Source organism: Pteropus alecto, unplaced genomic scaffold (assembly GCF_000325575.1).
Source record: "Pteropus alecto unplaced genomic scaffold, ASM32557v1 scaffold155, whole genome shotgun sequence".
In the NCBI taxonomy this organism is placed as follows: domain Eukaryota; kingdom Metazoa; phylum Chordata; class Mammalia; order Chiroptera; family Pteropodidae; genus Pteropus; species Pteropus alecto.
This window is the reverse complement of record NW_006438113.1, coordinates 13,508,318-13,523,432: the sequence shown is the minus strand read 5'-3', so window position 1 is coordinate 13,523,432 and position 15,115 is coordinate 13,508,318. Positions and strand designations below refer to the sequence as shown.

The following is a 15,115-nucleotide window of genomic DNA, read 5'->3' as shown; positions in this document are numbered from 1 at the left end:
GAATGCTACAGATGTTGTTTTACTTTTCCCTTTCTGCGTACCCCTATTATTGATGATTGCTCACCAACCCCTGAACTCTAGGAGCGCTCACCGACTCAGACAGAACTGCCCCATCTCTCTCTCAGCAAACTCTTTTGCCTTTTCCCCCAAAGAAGTCAACCTTCCCCCTACTCCAGGCCTCTAAACCTTTGAAGACTGTTCCAAATTAAATATGCAAAAAATCAATAATATTCCTATATGCCGGCAAGAAAAGAGTTTATAAAGATCCTATTCTGAACAGCAATAATAATGCAAAGTCTATAGAAATAATCAGAATCAAAGCCCTTCTCCCTCATCTGCCTCATAGAATTTCTATTGTTGCTCCAAGACCAGCTCAAATGTCACCTCCTCCAATAAGGCTCCTCTGACTGCTGTTAAGTCGTTAGTTGCTGTAGCCTCTGAGTCTTATATAGTATGAATGAAACCTCTTCACCCTGTATTATATTAACCCCTTTTTGTGTCTGCTTTCCCACCAGACTGCGAAGACCCCCAGAGCACAGTGCCAGCAGAGGTCTAGCAGCTCCCAGCAGGGCAGGAGTATTGGTAACCTCGCCGAGCTGGTTCCAGGAAAGGGTTAAGGACAAAAGTTCAGATGACTGAGGGTCTATAGGGGTCCTCCATAGGGTACCCTATGAGGAAATATATTTACTGCCTCCTCTGGTCCAGGGTTGTGCTAGGTGACCCCAGCCCTCCTGCTGTCCAACATCAGGCACCTCCCACTCTCATATCAGCAGGTGGGGTTGGCAGAAGAGAGTGCGAAGTCCTATAGCGGGAACCAATCTCCAGAAGTCAGGCTTTCAGTAGAGATCAGGGCTGAAACTGGACCAGCTCTGTAGGCACCAAGTTTGGGGCAGGCTGAGGATTCTAGAAAGAGCAAACACTTCCAAACGAGTCCCCTAGTGCATTGTGCCAGAAGCATGAAGAGCTAAAAAGGGATCTTTGTTGTGGCTGTAAATCACATCAGCCCCTTCGGGTGGAAGCAACAGATCTACAAGCTAGGAGCAACATCAAAGAAAATGTCAAAAACTTTCCTTCTGAAACAAAGAGCAAAAGAAGATGCCTTCCATCACTGGCATCCCTGAATACGGTCTTAGAAGTTCTGGCCAAAGAAAGAGAAAACATAAACATTAGAAATAGGCAAAATGATTATTATGTGCATATGAAATGACTGCACAACCCTCAAAACCCCAAAGTTATCTGATAGTACAAGTTAAAAAGATCTCAGCAAAGTGGCTGATCCAAATAAACACGTAAAATTCAACAATATTCCTACATGCCAGCAATAAAAATATAGTTCTTAAGGATCCTATTCCGAACAGCAATAATAACATAAAATATAGAGAGAGGTCAAAATGAAAAATGTACCTGAACAACATTAAGTAGAAAAGTTCATAAAGATGTGTTTAAAAATGAATCTGTATGTGAAGCTGTAACATGTTCTTTGATGACAAGGCAAAATATTAAAATAATGTTAATTTTTAAAGAAATCGATTTATAGATTGCTAATGTAATTCCTACTCAAATCCTAAAAAGTGTTTTTTAACTTCATGAAATAGTTTTAGATTTCAACTGGAAGAATAAGCAAGTATGATCTCTAAAAGAGAAAAAGGTAGGGTGATAACCAATATTATGAGGCTACAATAATTAAAACAGAGGACAATGGAGAAAACAGATCACAGAAAGAAACTATACGGCCCATAAAATTTAGTCCATAAATAATATGCAATAATTTAATAAATGCTAAAGGAGGCCTCACAAATAAATTGGGGAAGGGAAGGATTAATAATTGATTTAGAATAACCAATTAACAATTTTGGGAAAACAAAAAAAAGAGAAACTCTCAATTAACCTAAAGATCAAAATAAACTCTAGATAGAATTACACCTTTTTGAAATCAAACAAAAAAATCAGAAGTAAACAGAATTTAACATTTATATGACCTCTTACACGAGATGTGATGCAAACACCCTTGCCCGTAATCTAGGCCACAGCACTAGCACGTGAACTCCAAGTCTTGCTGAGAGGCCTATGATCTCAAGAACAGTTCTCCATGGTCCCTAAGACAAGAATATGGAAATCCAGGTCCCCAGACATGCTGGAACAAATCTTAACTTTGTCCAGTCATTTTCCCATCTGTGCACAAGGAAAAAATACTTCATGTCCAGTCCCTGAGGAGGTGGGAATAATAATAACCATAAAAAGTACCACTTACAGAAAAAAATAAAAAGTATCACTTTCTATTTCATATGCGCCGGGTTGTAAGAACTATCCCCTCTGAACACATGAGGAAACTACAATTAAATGACTTGCCCAAGGTCATGCAGCTGAAAACAGAGGAGTAAGATTTGGATGCAGATTAGGATGAGCAGGAAGCCAGGGGTCCTAATCACCTGCTGTCCTGCCCCCTGAGTCAAGAATGTGCCCAGGTGCCGGCCTCCAGGTTGGACCAGAGAAAGGAGAGTTTAGGCTATAGTACTTCGATGAAAAACCAGGGCCTTGGCTCCGAACTCCAGTAGGTCTTTCCAGTTCAGAGCCCATGATTTTGGGGGAGAGAGGCCTGGTAGCCAGTCACCTTCTGTTCTCAGGAAACTCCTCTCTAGGTCTAGAAGAAAGAATACCATCTATACCCACTATACTCGTTTGCGATAGAGAAAAGCCTCCTGAGCTGAGCCAAATTCAATGCTGGGCCCTAGGGCCTATGCGGACAGTAGTACTGTTTCCAAGGACACAGCCAGGGTGTGGCTGGGGGCCAGGTCCCACTAAGGGAGGGAGCATTCCACCCAGGGAAGAGAAGACCCAGGCTGGAGACAGACATCGTCTTCAAGGAACTATGGGATGTCATCAAGAAGAGGGTCCCATTCTTTATGGGTCCTCGGAGCTGACAGGACAGGGAATAGTTTACCAGTCAAAAAGAAAAGGCTCCGATGTGAGGAAGTGAGTGCAGCATCATGGGGTGTGATCAAACAGGGTCACCACAGAGAGGATCCCTAAACCAGATAGAGGCCATGTGATCTCAAAGGTCTCACTCAACTCAATAAAACAAGCATAGCTAACATCACCGAGTATTTACCATGTGCCAGGCACGGTGCTAGGCACTTTTTATACATTAATCCATTTAATTCCCATAAGAACCATGAGTTACCTTCACATGAAAAAAAAATGAGGCCCGTGTTAATAGGAAAATTGTCTAAGATCATTTTGGTAAAATGATGGAGCACAAAGAATCTGAATGCAAAGATTCCAGGAGGGTGACCTACTTGTCCTGGTTTATCTAGGACATTCCTAATTTTAGCACTGAAAAGTCTCACATCCTGGGGGACTTCTCTCAGTCCCAAACTACTCAGGACAGTTGGTCACCCTGGATTCAGACTGGATACTGATGAATGAGAGATTGCTGGAGTCAGAGAGGAAAGAGGGAAGGCAACCCAGGGGTGGGCCACTGCATGAGTCAAGGCCCAGAGAATTTTCATCCCTCTGGGACTCTACCTGCAACCCCTGCATTCTCCTCCAATTTCCCAGAGCCTCGCCCTTGCTCCTAGAGTCCTCAGAGAGGAAGGCTCTGGCACTCGAATCATTTCGTGCTACTTGGTGGTGCATGCATGCCCACAGATCCCAACAGGGGCTTGCAGGTACCAGTGACCAGGGCAACACCAACATCTGGACAGCAGCTAGATTCAAGCACAACTTTCCTCAACACCTCCAGCTGCTGACACCTGAGCTGCAGTAGAAAACAGAGATCCTTGGAGAAGTCACTGTAATAAACACAGGCATAATTATTGTAGTTATAATTATCATTACAACAAGACCAAACTGCATCTCCCCAAACCTCTAATTAAGACAGTATGCAATGTTAATGAAGAAGCTTTTGATTCAATGCATGGGCCCCTCATTAAAGGTTATCTCGTTAATTCTAATGAATGTTTGATGAAAAGTAACTGGTGAGCAGAACCAGGGCAAAATAAGCACAATCCACGAAGTAAACAGACGTTTCTCTGGGAAGTCAGGAGAGATGGATCAAGCTTGCATTGTTTCTTAGAAACACAGAACTCTGATGAGGCCTGGCGACAGGGCCCAGCACGGGCAAGCCAGGAGGATCACAGAGCCCCTATGAACCAAGTCGTAGAAAGGAAGTATCACGAGCTCAGGCTGGTGGGTGCTTGGCCTCTGTGGCCTGGTCGAGAAGCAAAGCTCCTAAGGCTGAGAGAGGAGTCTGTAGCCAGTGTGACCTGGTCCCACCCAGAAGGACATTTTTTCACAAAATGTCTTTTTTCACAAATGTCTTTTTTCACAGAATCTCAGGGTAAGAAGGAAACTGGAAGTCATTTAGCCCATGTTTTCCAAATTTCTTAGTAAGAATCCTTGGGAATCCTGCTAGAATGAGGATTCTGCTGCAGGTCTGGGGCTGGGCCTGAGACACTGCATTTCTGCCAGGCAGGCTCAAGAATCACTCTCAGGAGCAAGGGCTGAGAACCAACTCAGTGGTTCTCAAAGTGGGATCCCTAGACCCACAGCATCAGCATCACCCCAGAACTTGTTAGTAATGCACATTCTCAGGCCCCACCCCCGACCTACAGAATCAGAAGCTCTAGGGTGGGGCCTACCATCTGTGTATTAACAAGCCCTCCAACACTGATGCCCATTTGAGTTTAAGAATAATTGGCATAGACTAGGCCTCCCTCCAGCTACGGTTACTTGGCCCTGGCTGATGACGCTAGTAACTCCCATTTCGTGCTGGCTGGTACATGCCTGTGTACAGACTTTAGGTTGACTTACTCATGTTATTTTGCCCTGTGTACCTCCCACTTCCCCTCAGACCAGGCTATTTCAAGACAGAGCCACTATCTCTTCATCCTTCTCTCTTGTCTCGTTTATGTTTCTGGCTCTAAAAGAAGCACAGGTGACTCTCAGTGTGAAACAGTCCTGGGCTGGGCTCAGGAGGCCCACGCCCTCATCCCAGCCATCAGGCCTCAGGAAAACAATTTCTCCAGGGCCTTGTCTCCACTTATGTAAGTGTGGGTTAGGGTTATGGGATTTTGGGGTCTCGACCAAGCTAGACATTCTGTGAGTCCATGATACTATGTCATGGACTCACAGAAAGGCTCTATGTCAAAGAGGAGAGGCTGCAAGCTGCAGCCAAATGTTTCTGAATTGTCATGCCTTAGAACATGCACTTACGATGGGGAGATCTAAGGATCAGTGAAGTTGGCTCCCCATACCCATGAGTACAGGGATTTGAACCAGAGTAGTACAACTCCAAAGCCATGGTCTTTCTATGGCACCACATCAGTCTACACTGCACTGCACTTACTCTTCCTGCCATGGTCAGAGGATGGTCCTAAAAAAAAGCAATATAACCACAGCCCACCCTCGTACGGTACTTCCCATGTGCTGGAGACATTTTCAAGCATTGACAAAGCTTACCTAATTTAACAACACCATGAAGTAGGTACTATTATATTCATCCTGTTTTATCATTGTGGAAACCGAGGCATAGTGGGTAAATAGAAAAGTTGCAATTCAAACCCAGGCTGCCCTACCGCGAGAGAGCTCAGTTTAATAGGTTAAGATGTGAGATTGTGTGAGGGCATCAGAACAGAGGACCCAAGCAAGATGGGCTCTCATTCAGGAGGCTGATAGAGAGAAAACAAATTTTTCTGGAACATGAAAAGGAGAACTTAGACCTGGGCCAGCTGGGCAGAGCCAGTACCCCTTCCAGAAGATCAAATTCCCAGCACTTCCAGGTATATTTACGAGCTAAGTGCTGGGAGTTACCATTCTGGCGTAAGAAGCAAAACTGTAAACAGCTGGGCCTCTGCGACTCAGACTGCCAGTCTCTGAAATGCCACCTGATCCTCAAAGCCAGAGGAGCAGGATGCAGAGAGCGAGCAAAACCACCAGTCATCAAGGACCGGCAACAACTTGGCACCGATGTACCACCGCACACAATTAAGCTGGATTTTAACAATTACTTGTGCATAACATTTACAGAGCTAACTAACTCTAGAAGATTTGAGACAAATAGGAGCCCAGGCCCTACTCCCTCCTGACAAATCCGCTTCCCTAGAGACAACTACTTTCAGGGATTTTGCTAGTGTTTAACTCTCGATGTCTAGAGCAGCCTTTCCCAGCCTTTCCCTAGATCATGCTACCTGGAGAGAAAAGGTAGAGGAGGAAGAGCTCACTGAAAACTGCAGGAGTCCAGAAAGTTCCACCACAATGGCACTTATACTGGGCCCAAGCAGGTAGTTAGACAGAAGGGCAGAAAGACACTCAGGATAAGGGGGAAATGGGCACGGCATCTTCTGGGAACCTGGAGAGACCATTTAGCTTGAACGTAGCCATGGGTTTAGGGGAATTGTTTCTTTTACTTCTTATTTTATAGAACTTTATGTTGTGTGATATTTTTACACAAACACTTATAACTTCTTACAAATATCCTCAGTTTAAAGAAAATAACATCCCTAACATCCAGCTACCCATGGGGAACATTTTCCCGCAAGTGCCAAGAAGTCTGGGTCCATGGAGAGCAGTCCTGATTGGGGCAAAGGTTGAATGGAGCTGAAATCCCATCTAGGCCAAGCTCAGAGGGGCTACTGCAGAGTGCACCCCAACAACAAATGCTGCACACTGGGAATCCAGAATCTCAAGGTGCTTTCTCACTGACCTGCTGCAGAGGTCCCATCCTCTCCAGTAAACGACGTGACTGCAGAGTATCTGTCTGCCTCAGAGAACAAAGCTGAGCTTCTGGCCCCCCAGCCAGTGGCTACCACATCAAACATCAAGACACTCTCTACACAAGACCCAGAAATCTAAAAAGGAAGAGGTGGCTGCAACGTGGGCCCAAGAGCTCTCTTCCTCAGGATCCAAACTGAGGCTTTTCTTGGGCTGAGGCTTCCTTGCTACGGAATCTCAGGCAAGTTATTTAACACCAGCCTCAGTGGCCCCTTCAATAAAATGAGAACAAGAACTTATGCAAAAATCTGAATGTGTATGTTCACAGGAGCATCATTCATGATAGCCAAAAAGTAGAAATAGCTCTACTGAGGAATGGATAAACAAAATGTGGTATCTCCCTATAATGGAAGAACATTTTGCCATAAAAAGGAATGAAGTACTGATACAACATAGATGAACCTCAAAACATCATGCAAAGTGAAAGAAACCGGTCACCATAGGCCACATGTTGCATGATTCCATTTATCTAAAATGTCTAGGTAAGCAAACGCACAGAGACAGAAAGGAGATTGGTAGTTGCCAGGGTCTGGGGGAGATGGGAAAATAGGGAGTGACTGATTAATGGTACTGGGTTTCTTTTGGGGGTAGATGAAAATGTTCTAAAATTGATCATGTTAATAGTTACACAACCATACACAACCTTATGAATATACTAAAAACCACAGAATGTTATACTTTAAAATGGTGAATTTTATGGTATGTGAATTATTCTTCAATTTAAGAAAAAATGAGGACAAGATGATCCAACTAACAGATTGTTCTGAGCATAAAATAAAATGTCTGCAAGACACTTAGCACAGAGTATGGCAGTGTGCACTCAGTAAATAGGAGATGCTGCTAGGAAGATACAAAGACATTGTTTTACATGAAAATCCATTTCAAGGATGTGCCTCAGCTTCGTTGCTCCCTGACGGAGGAAGAGGATCCCTGACATTCACTTATTCTAACACCCTCATGACAAAGAGACAATTGTGTGTATTACTGTGGGATCTGAAACTTGACAAAAAAATTCCTCCTTCTTCCTAGCAAGCTGCCAACCGCCTTAAACAAAGAAACAAACAAAAAAACCCTTATATTTAAGTAAAATCAAAAGTAAATCCCCCACAGTACAACCAAATGACATACAATCACCGATTTGAGATATTAAATTATTTTAATTCAATCAATGACTCTAACACGTAAGTAAAAAAGGGAAGAGAAACAGCAGCCACAATATCAGCAGTGCATCCAGCAACAGCTCTGTGGCAACCACAGCTGGTCCAAGTGGAGGCCACATGCTGAGCCAGACCTTGGAGAGGTCTAGGCAGGAACCCAGTTTTTCTCCAAGGATAACAGTAGCCAACACTGACTGAGCATTATCTCTTTTAATCCTGACAACAACCTGTGAGGGAGGGCATTATTACCAGTCCCCTTTTGCAGATAAGGAAACTAAGGCCCAGAGAGATTAAGAATTTGCTCAAGGTCACACAGTAAGTAAGGAAGGGATGGAGCTTGACTTCCACTGGGGAATGTTGCCCTGCAGAGCTAGTCTTAGACCTACATTCTGAGCTGCTGCTGTCCTTAACTCATCAAGTGACTCAGGGGAGCAGGTCATTCTTGGGCATTAAGCAACTCATGTGTGCAGTACAGGGAATGAACTCTCCAAGTATGGAATGCACAAAACAGGAGACTACAGAGCAGACTTCTCCGACTATACTGTATCATGAATCACCTGGAGATCTTGTTAGAATGTAGGTTCAGATTCAGCAGGTCTGGGGTAGAGCCAAGGAATTTGCATTTCTAACCAACTCCCTGGTGATGCTGATGCTGCTGGTCCTCAGACCATACTCTGAGAAGCAGGACTTAGATGGTGATCACTGTACAAATGACAATGAGCCACACAGTAAGAAAGTCCCATTTCAAACTCTCAGTTTCAAATTGGCCATCATAACTCCAGTCCTTGCTTTGCTCCCTTTTTAATGGGGAAGCAGATTCAAGCCATACACACATACACACACCCCCCCCTAGGATTTCATAATAGTGTTTTGTTTTCATACTTATTTTTATGGCTATCAAATATTAATGAGACATTAAATCAATTTTCCATTTATAGTAATGCTAAAGTTTTTTTAAATTTTTATTTAAGCCAAATTCATTTAAAGAAAAATGTTCAGTAACAATAATCATAGTTAATATTTTATAGCACTGGGTAAATGCTGGCCACCATTCTAAACATTGATGGGCATTATACAGTTTTCATCCCCACAACAAACTCTAGAAGTAAGAACCTTTCAGAAATGAGAAAATTGAGACTTAATGCAGATCAGACTTAATTTGATCAGAAAGATCAAGTAACTTGCCCAAGGTTACACAGCTAGTAAATGACAGAGCAAGGCTCCAAACTAAGGCAGCCCGACTTTGAGTTGATCATGTTATTCCACCTATGAATTAGAGTAGAACTGATCCTCTAGAGTGGCAAAAACCATAAATGTCATATGTACATGCTCAAAGGGAGGCAAACACTTGTCGCTTGCTGGCGAGGATGGTGTTTTTTCACCTCTCAACCTCCCTAATCCCTCCAGTGCCTGGCACCATACCCAATCCACAGTAAGGACCAATGCACATCTCAAAATAAATTTCCCTGGTCTGACTTGCTGGGCAGAGAGAAGCCTTGGGACTGACCTGGTGGCACCTTTGCCACAGCTAAGGCACTGGCCACAGGGCAGGAGATCACATGTACGTGTGGGCATCTCCAGGGGTGACGAGATACCAGATAGCCCAATTAGCCTGGAGCCCACTTCTGAGCAGGGCAGAGTGTGAGGGGGCTGAGGCTGACAGCAAGAGAGACTACACTTACCCAATCAAGGCAGTGCCCCAGGCACAACAGAGCTGCACAGTCATGGACTAATTAGATTTTTACAAAACCTCTTCTCTTCCTCAAACAATTGTTCAGGGACTGACATAATAAGAAATCCAGCCCTGTAAGAAATGCTTTCCCTGAGCAGTAATTGGGCTTCTTGAAGTCACAGATGGCTGACTGAATGAACCCAGGAAGCTGAAACAAACACCTCCAAGTGTCATCTTGCACTCAGCATCTGACCCAGCCCTGTACCAGTGCCTGGCCAACGGCTGTATGTCTACCGGGTCCACCTGCCAGTTCTCGAGCTGACTCACCACCAGGACTTGGCTCACGCCCTTCCCGTAGTCTGGAACCCCCTTTTCTCTCCTCTCTGCCCCCATAAATCCTCTTGTCAGCCCAGCCCCACCTGTCCCAGGAAGTGTGCTCTAATCACCTCATCTCCAGTCTCAGGACATTTGCTTTAGTGCTTGTCTTGGACCATCTCCTCCCAACTGGTCAATATCTGCAGACTTGCCCCAGGATCCATGAGCGGTGACCTTGACTAGAGGAGCATGTGTCCTCCTGCTGACTACCCTTCAGGCCTAGCACAAAGCTGGGCCAACACTTCTGAACTTAACTATACCCATCCCCACCAGGAAGCTTGTTCTTGGGATCCGCTTTGTAAAATGGGGGTATACCCTTTTGGTAATGCCCTTTTGGGGTACGAAGAAAAGAATGAATTAATATCTGCCTCGGGTTTGATTTCACAGCCAGAACCATGTCCTTTGCAGCAAAGACATGATTATTCTAATATGTTTTTACTGTCCCCTGAAATGAGATTTAAAACCCTGGAATCCACATTGACAATGACATAGCCATTTCTTTACTGAGGAATCCCTCTCCCTGGCCCTGTACGCTGCCCCCACCTTTCCATTCCCATACTGAACACCTCTTCCCATTCAAGAACTTTCAGGATTCCAATGTCACATGGGATGAACCCACCCTCTGCAGCCGGCCATTCCTGCCGAGGGATCCGTGGCTGACCTCCCTTTTAGATGTCCCTCTTGAGACTCTTCATCAAAACTCCTACCATGCCAGGAGTGGCCATGCCAGGCTACTCATTGTTCCCTGCAAACTCTCTTCGATTTCTCACCTCTGTTTTTGCTGGCACTATTCCCCTAGCCTCAAAAACCTCTCCCATCAACACCATATTACAAGGTCTTATTTCAGAGCTGCCTCTCCACAAAGCCTTTGCTCATGTCCTCAACTGATGTAATTGCTCCTGCCCTTGAGCCCTGATCATGTGTCTGCTGCTTCTATCAGGTGCCTATCCTACGTGTCTTATGTGAGAGTTATTAATTTGTTTGTGTCACTCTTCCTGGCTGAGTAGAGAGCTCCTTGAGAGCAGGGATTAGGTCCCACTGAGGCAGGTGGCATGTTTCAGAGGGCATGGGTAGCCAACAGACTCAAGATTTGCTGGCTGTAAGAATCCAGGCAAACCACTGCAGCTCTTGGAGCCTCAGTTTCCCCTTCTATGAATAATGTGAAAATACCACCTATCCAAAGCTGTTGAGAAAATCAGATGCAATCGTTCATTTAACAAATATTTCCTCAGTACCCAGAACATGCCAGCCACGTCTGAGGATACAGCAGTGAGCAAGACAGAGTCCTTGACCTCTGGGGCTTAGACTCAGGGCTTACACTCTAGTATGGGGAGAACAGCAGTGAACACAGACAAATACCTGAGAGAGAATCAAGCAGTGATACTTTCTTAAGAAGATAAAACAGTGTAATGAGAGAGCAGGTAACTAAGGCAGGGGCAGGGGCAACCCTCACTAGTGATGGTCAGGGAGGGCTTCTCAGAAGAAGTGACATTTAACTGAGACAAGAATAAAGAGAAGGAGCAGGGCATGGGAAGATCTGGCCAAAGGACCGCCCAGACAGAAATACCGGGAAATACACAGTCTAACTGAGACAACCGCCAGAGCTCGATAATTAGCTCCCTCTTTTTCCTCTCACCTTCTCATCCTCTGCAGAGCATTACGCAGATACAGCGCACAGTGAATACACATTTGTTGAAATGAGCTTCACAGAACAAGGAATCCCGGGAATAAATTAGTGCATGACAAAAATGATGAGTCTTAGTAAAACAATCAACCAAGATGAGGCAGATGCCAATTAAAAGGCTCTTAAATTTAACCTCATTAAAAGGCAATAACATTTTGCAGCACCTGTCTCTCAGAAGAAATCACAATTTCCTAACCTCTATAGGAAAGCAGAGATCACGCGTTTCAGTCTGTGTCACCACATTTACAGCTCAGGGTTTGCCAGGGGCTTCATTCTAGAATGACTGTCTTTGCCGGGATCTGGCATCATGTACCTGCGTCCCCGGGTGCGTCATTACCCAGAGCCATGTTTGCATTTCTGGAAGTATTTGATTTTAATAAATGCCTCAGCCTCACTTAGTCACCTCCACAAGGCTCACGCTTTCATACTTGAGCAACACAAGATTCGATGCTACAAAATTATCTATTTGGTTATCTCTCTGAGGTGGAACATTTTCATTTTTCTGCCAACACATATTTTTTGAAGCTGCATAACTATCCAAATGATTTCAAAGAATATTTCTCTTCTCATTCAAAAAATGCTGTTTCAAGTGCTGATGACACGTAGCCAGGCAGCTAGTTATTCTGTGCTGGAGGGAGGGGTAAAGGAGGTGCTGAGGCTGTCAGGGACCCCAGAATTAGGGTGGGGGTTGAGTCAGACAGGGCCCCTCGCAGTGCTTCTGTGGAAATCATTTCTAGCTGGCTATGCTGGTATCTCCAGTTCCCTTGCTGTGCGCTTCTTCAGGGGTGCCCCTCGGGGACCCCAACTCATCAGAATTCTTTATCCATCCCAAATGGCCCAGACTTTCGTATTTCTGTTTCATCATGACCAGGTTCCAAACTGAACGCCCCCACAACAAATCGACTGCCACCCCCAACTCCCTTCTCACTTGTTTCCTTCCGTTGGCCCCACTCAGAACAAAGCCGCACCAACATAGGCCTGGCACACGGAAGGTGCCTCTTTCCTGGTTTTCCTTCTGCTGGTCTCACATCCATCCTATGCACAGCAGTTATCCTCCTGAACCCTGCCTGAACCATGTCACTCCCTGCTCAGAAACTGCCTGGGGCTCCCCACAGCTGCCCAGGTCAAGTTCAGCAGAGGCGGCTCAGGCCTCCATGTAACTTACTGAAATGCTGCTTCAGATGCTGAGTGTTTGAAGGTCCATGTTTCTCTGCAACATGAGTTTTCTATCCACAAGCCAGCAACTTCTCCTGGCTCCCCGCCATCAAGCATCTATCCCATGCTGTTGGCCAACATGGGAATAAGAACCTGAACTTGCAGCCAAAGTGCCCCTAGGGAAGTTGCTCAGGCTTTCGGTGCCTCAGTTTCCTTCTCTGGAAAATGGGGATAATAATAGCAGCCACCTCATAAGGCTGAATGAAGACGAAACCACAGGGTTGTAATGAGGAATGAATGAAACCTATGTAAAGCAATTTGGGCAGCTTAGCACAAAGTGGGTATTAAATAAGTGTGAGCTTATTATTATTCATGGGTCATTTTGACTCCAGGTGATTTTCACTTTTCAGACTCTTTAGAACCTAACCCCTGTGTAAGATAGGACTTCGTTGTAGAAACTACTTAACGTGACACTGGGGGTCGTTTGAGATCTGAAGCCAACCTCCATCTCCCTCCCACCTCGGCTCCCTTTATTCTTCCGTGCTAATACTGTCGCAAGTGCCTGCTTGCATGCTGTCAAGCTTCTGTTCAGATACCTTAACCTAGAATGCCTTTCCCTCACTCCCATTCATACCTACACCCCTAAACCGGCTCCACCCTCTAAAGTGCAGCGGAAATCCCACCTCTTCTGTGCAACCCCCTTAGCACAGATGCTAAACCAATATCCAGTGTGTATACAACTCAGGACAGTAAGAGCAGAATTCTTCCTTATTTAGTATACTTTATCTTCTGCAAGTACTTTACAACCCATGTAATCGGCTCACTGCCCAGTGGCCTGACTCCAGGGCTTGTGTCATCTTCCCAAGTCACTGTGTCATCTAGGTCTCAGTCTCCTTGCTGTGCAGGGAACCCCATCTCCCACTGGGCTTCCCTGGAGACCTCTCAGGGTTGGACCAGTTCTCACAGCTGGGGTGACTTCCACAGACAGAAGAATGACAAGCGGGGAGAACAAAAGGGAGAAGACTGAGTGATTGTACCTATGGGATGAAGGAATTCGCCCACCCATGCAGCAGGTGCATTCGGAGCACTGACGCTGTGTCAGGCAGCGCTGCAGTGAACAGGAACCCAAGGAACAGGTCGGCTGTGCTTGAGGCTGCCCCGCACTGACCCCCACTCTTATCCTCCCTCCAGAAGTCTGAGGTCCACAGCAGGCTGGATGGGGGCAGGTGGGGCTCAGCAACATTGGAGCTTCCAAAGTTCTAGAAGGGGATTCAGGGACCCCCAACAGACAGACCTGGGCCACAACCTTAGGGCTTTTGGGGTCTTGTCCCACCACTGCCTTAAACAGTCCTGAAAAAGCCTCGAGACACCAGCTAACCATCCACAATGTATCAATCCATGCCACTGCTTGCCGTCATATAGGGCTGTCACAAGCAGCATTCCATGGACATTCCTTCATGCATCCCTGGTACACGTGTGCACGTGCTTCTCTAAGGATATACCTAGCCATTGGCATCCTCTAGGAAAATCGTCCTGGTGCTGGTTACTTGGGGCACTGAGGGGTGGGGTGGGGGTGAGGGTAAGGAAAGCTGGCAAGTGGCAGGTTCCTGGGGAGCCCATACATGTACTATCAGGAGAAGACTGTGGGGTAGTGGGAGAAGCCCTGGCCTGGGAGTCAAGAGGGCTGGACTTGAGTCTCAGCTCAGTCGAGACCTTACTGAATGACCTTGGCAGTCACCTTGCATCTCTGTGGATCAGCCTTCTCATATGTCAAACCAGGGTGCCAGGAGGGCCAGCCCATTCTCCTGGGTACCTCTGAACATGGACATTTCCTGATCCTTGGGCTCTGGAGAAAGCAAGCTGTGCACAGTGGCTGTAGTAGCAGAAGTGGTAGGTAAACACTGAGGAGGATCAGGAGGTCTTGCATCTGTAGGATGTGCCAGCACAAAGAAATGGGTGGAGGTGAGCCCCTGGTTGTAGGTGGTGTGTGAGGGTAATAACCAGTATGGCAAATAACCAGCATGGAAAGGAAAATCCATAGAGCTTTCAGAGAGCCAGAGGGCCTCTCTGGTACAGGCTGCTATAGCACTGGCAGTCTGTGGTACAGAAATGCAGGGCCTGGACTTGGGGTGCCTTTCTCATTTCAGAGGCGAGTGATTAGTGTCAGCCATGCCCAGAGTGCCTGTGGAGTTCGAACTGCTTCTGAACTGGCCTTGGAAAGGTAGACACAGAGAGCCGTGTCCAGGTGAGTAGGAATGAACCCTCTGTTCAGGCAGGTGAGGAAGGGGGTTAAGTGGGGGT

General features: G+C 45.9%; 1 protein-coding gene across 1 annotated transcript in view; it reads right to left on the bottom strand.

Annotated features, from left to right (window-relative positions):
- The window catches only part of LRRC20 (leucine rich repeat containing 20), a 72,411-nt gene that overhangs the window by 43,162 nt on the left and 14,134 nt on the right, over positions 1-15,115 (bottom strand). Inside the window, exons 3-6 of the mRNA XM_015592168.2 lie at positions 9,904-9,912; positions 4,571-4,588; positions 3,647-3,661; positions 2,121-2,150 (exon numbers count right to left, since the gene is read on the bottom strand). Of these exons, the coding sequence (XP_015447654.1) occupies positions 2,121-2,150; positions 3,647-3,661; positions 4,571-4,588; positions 9,904-9,912 (72 nt within the window). The remainder of the gene's footprint in view (positions 1-2,120; positions 2,151-3,646; positions 3,662-4,570; positions 4,589-9,903; positions 9,913-15,115) is intronic.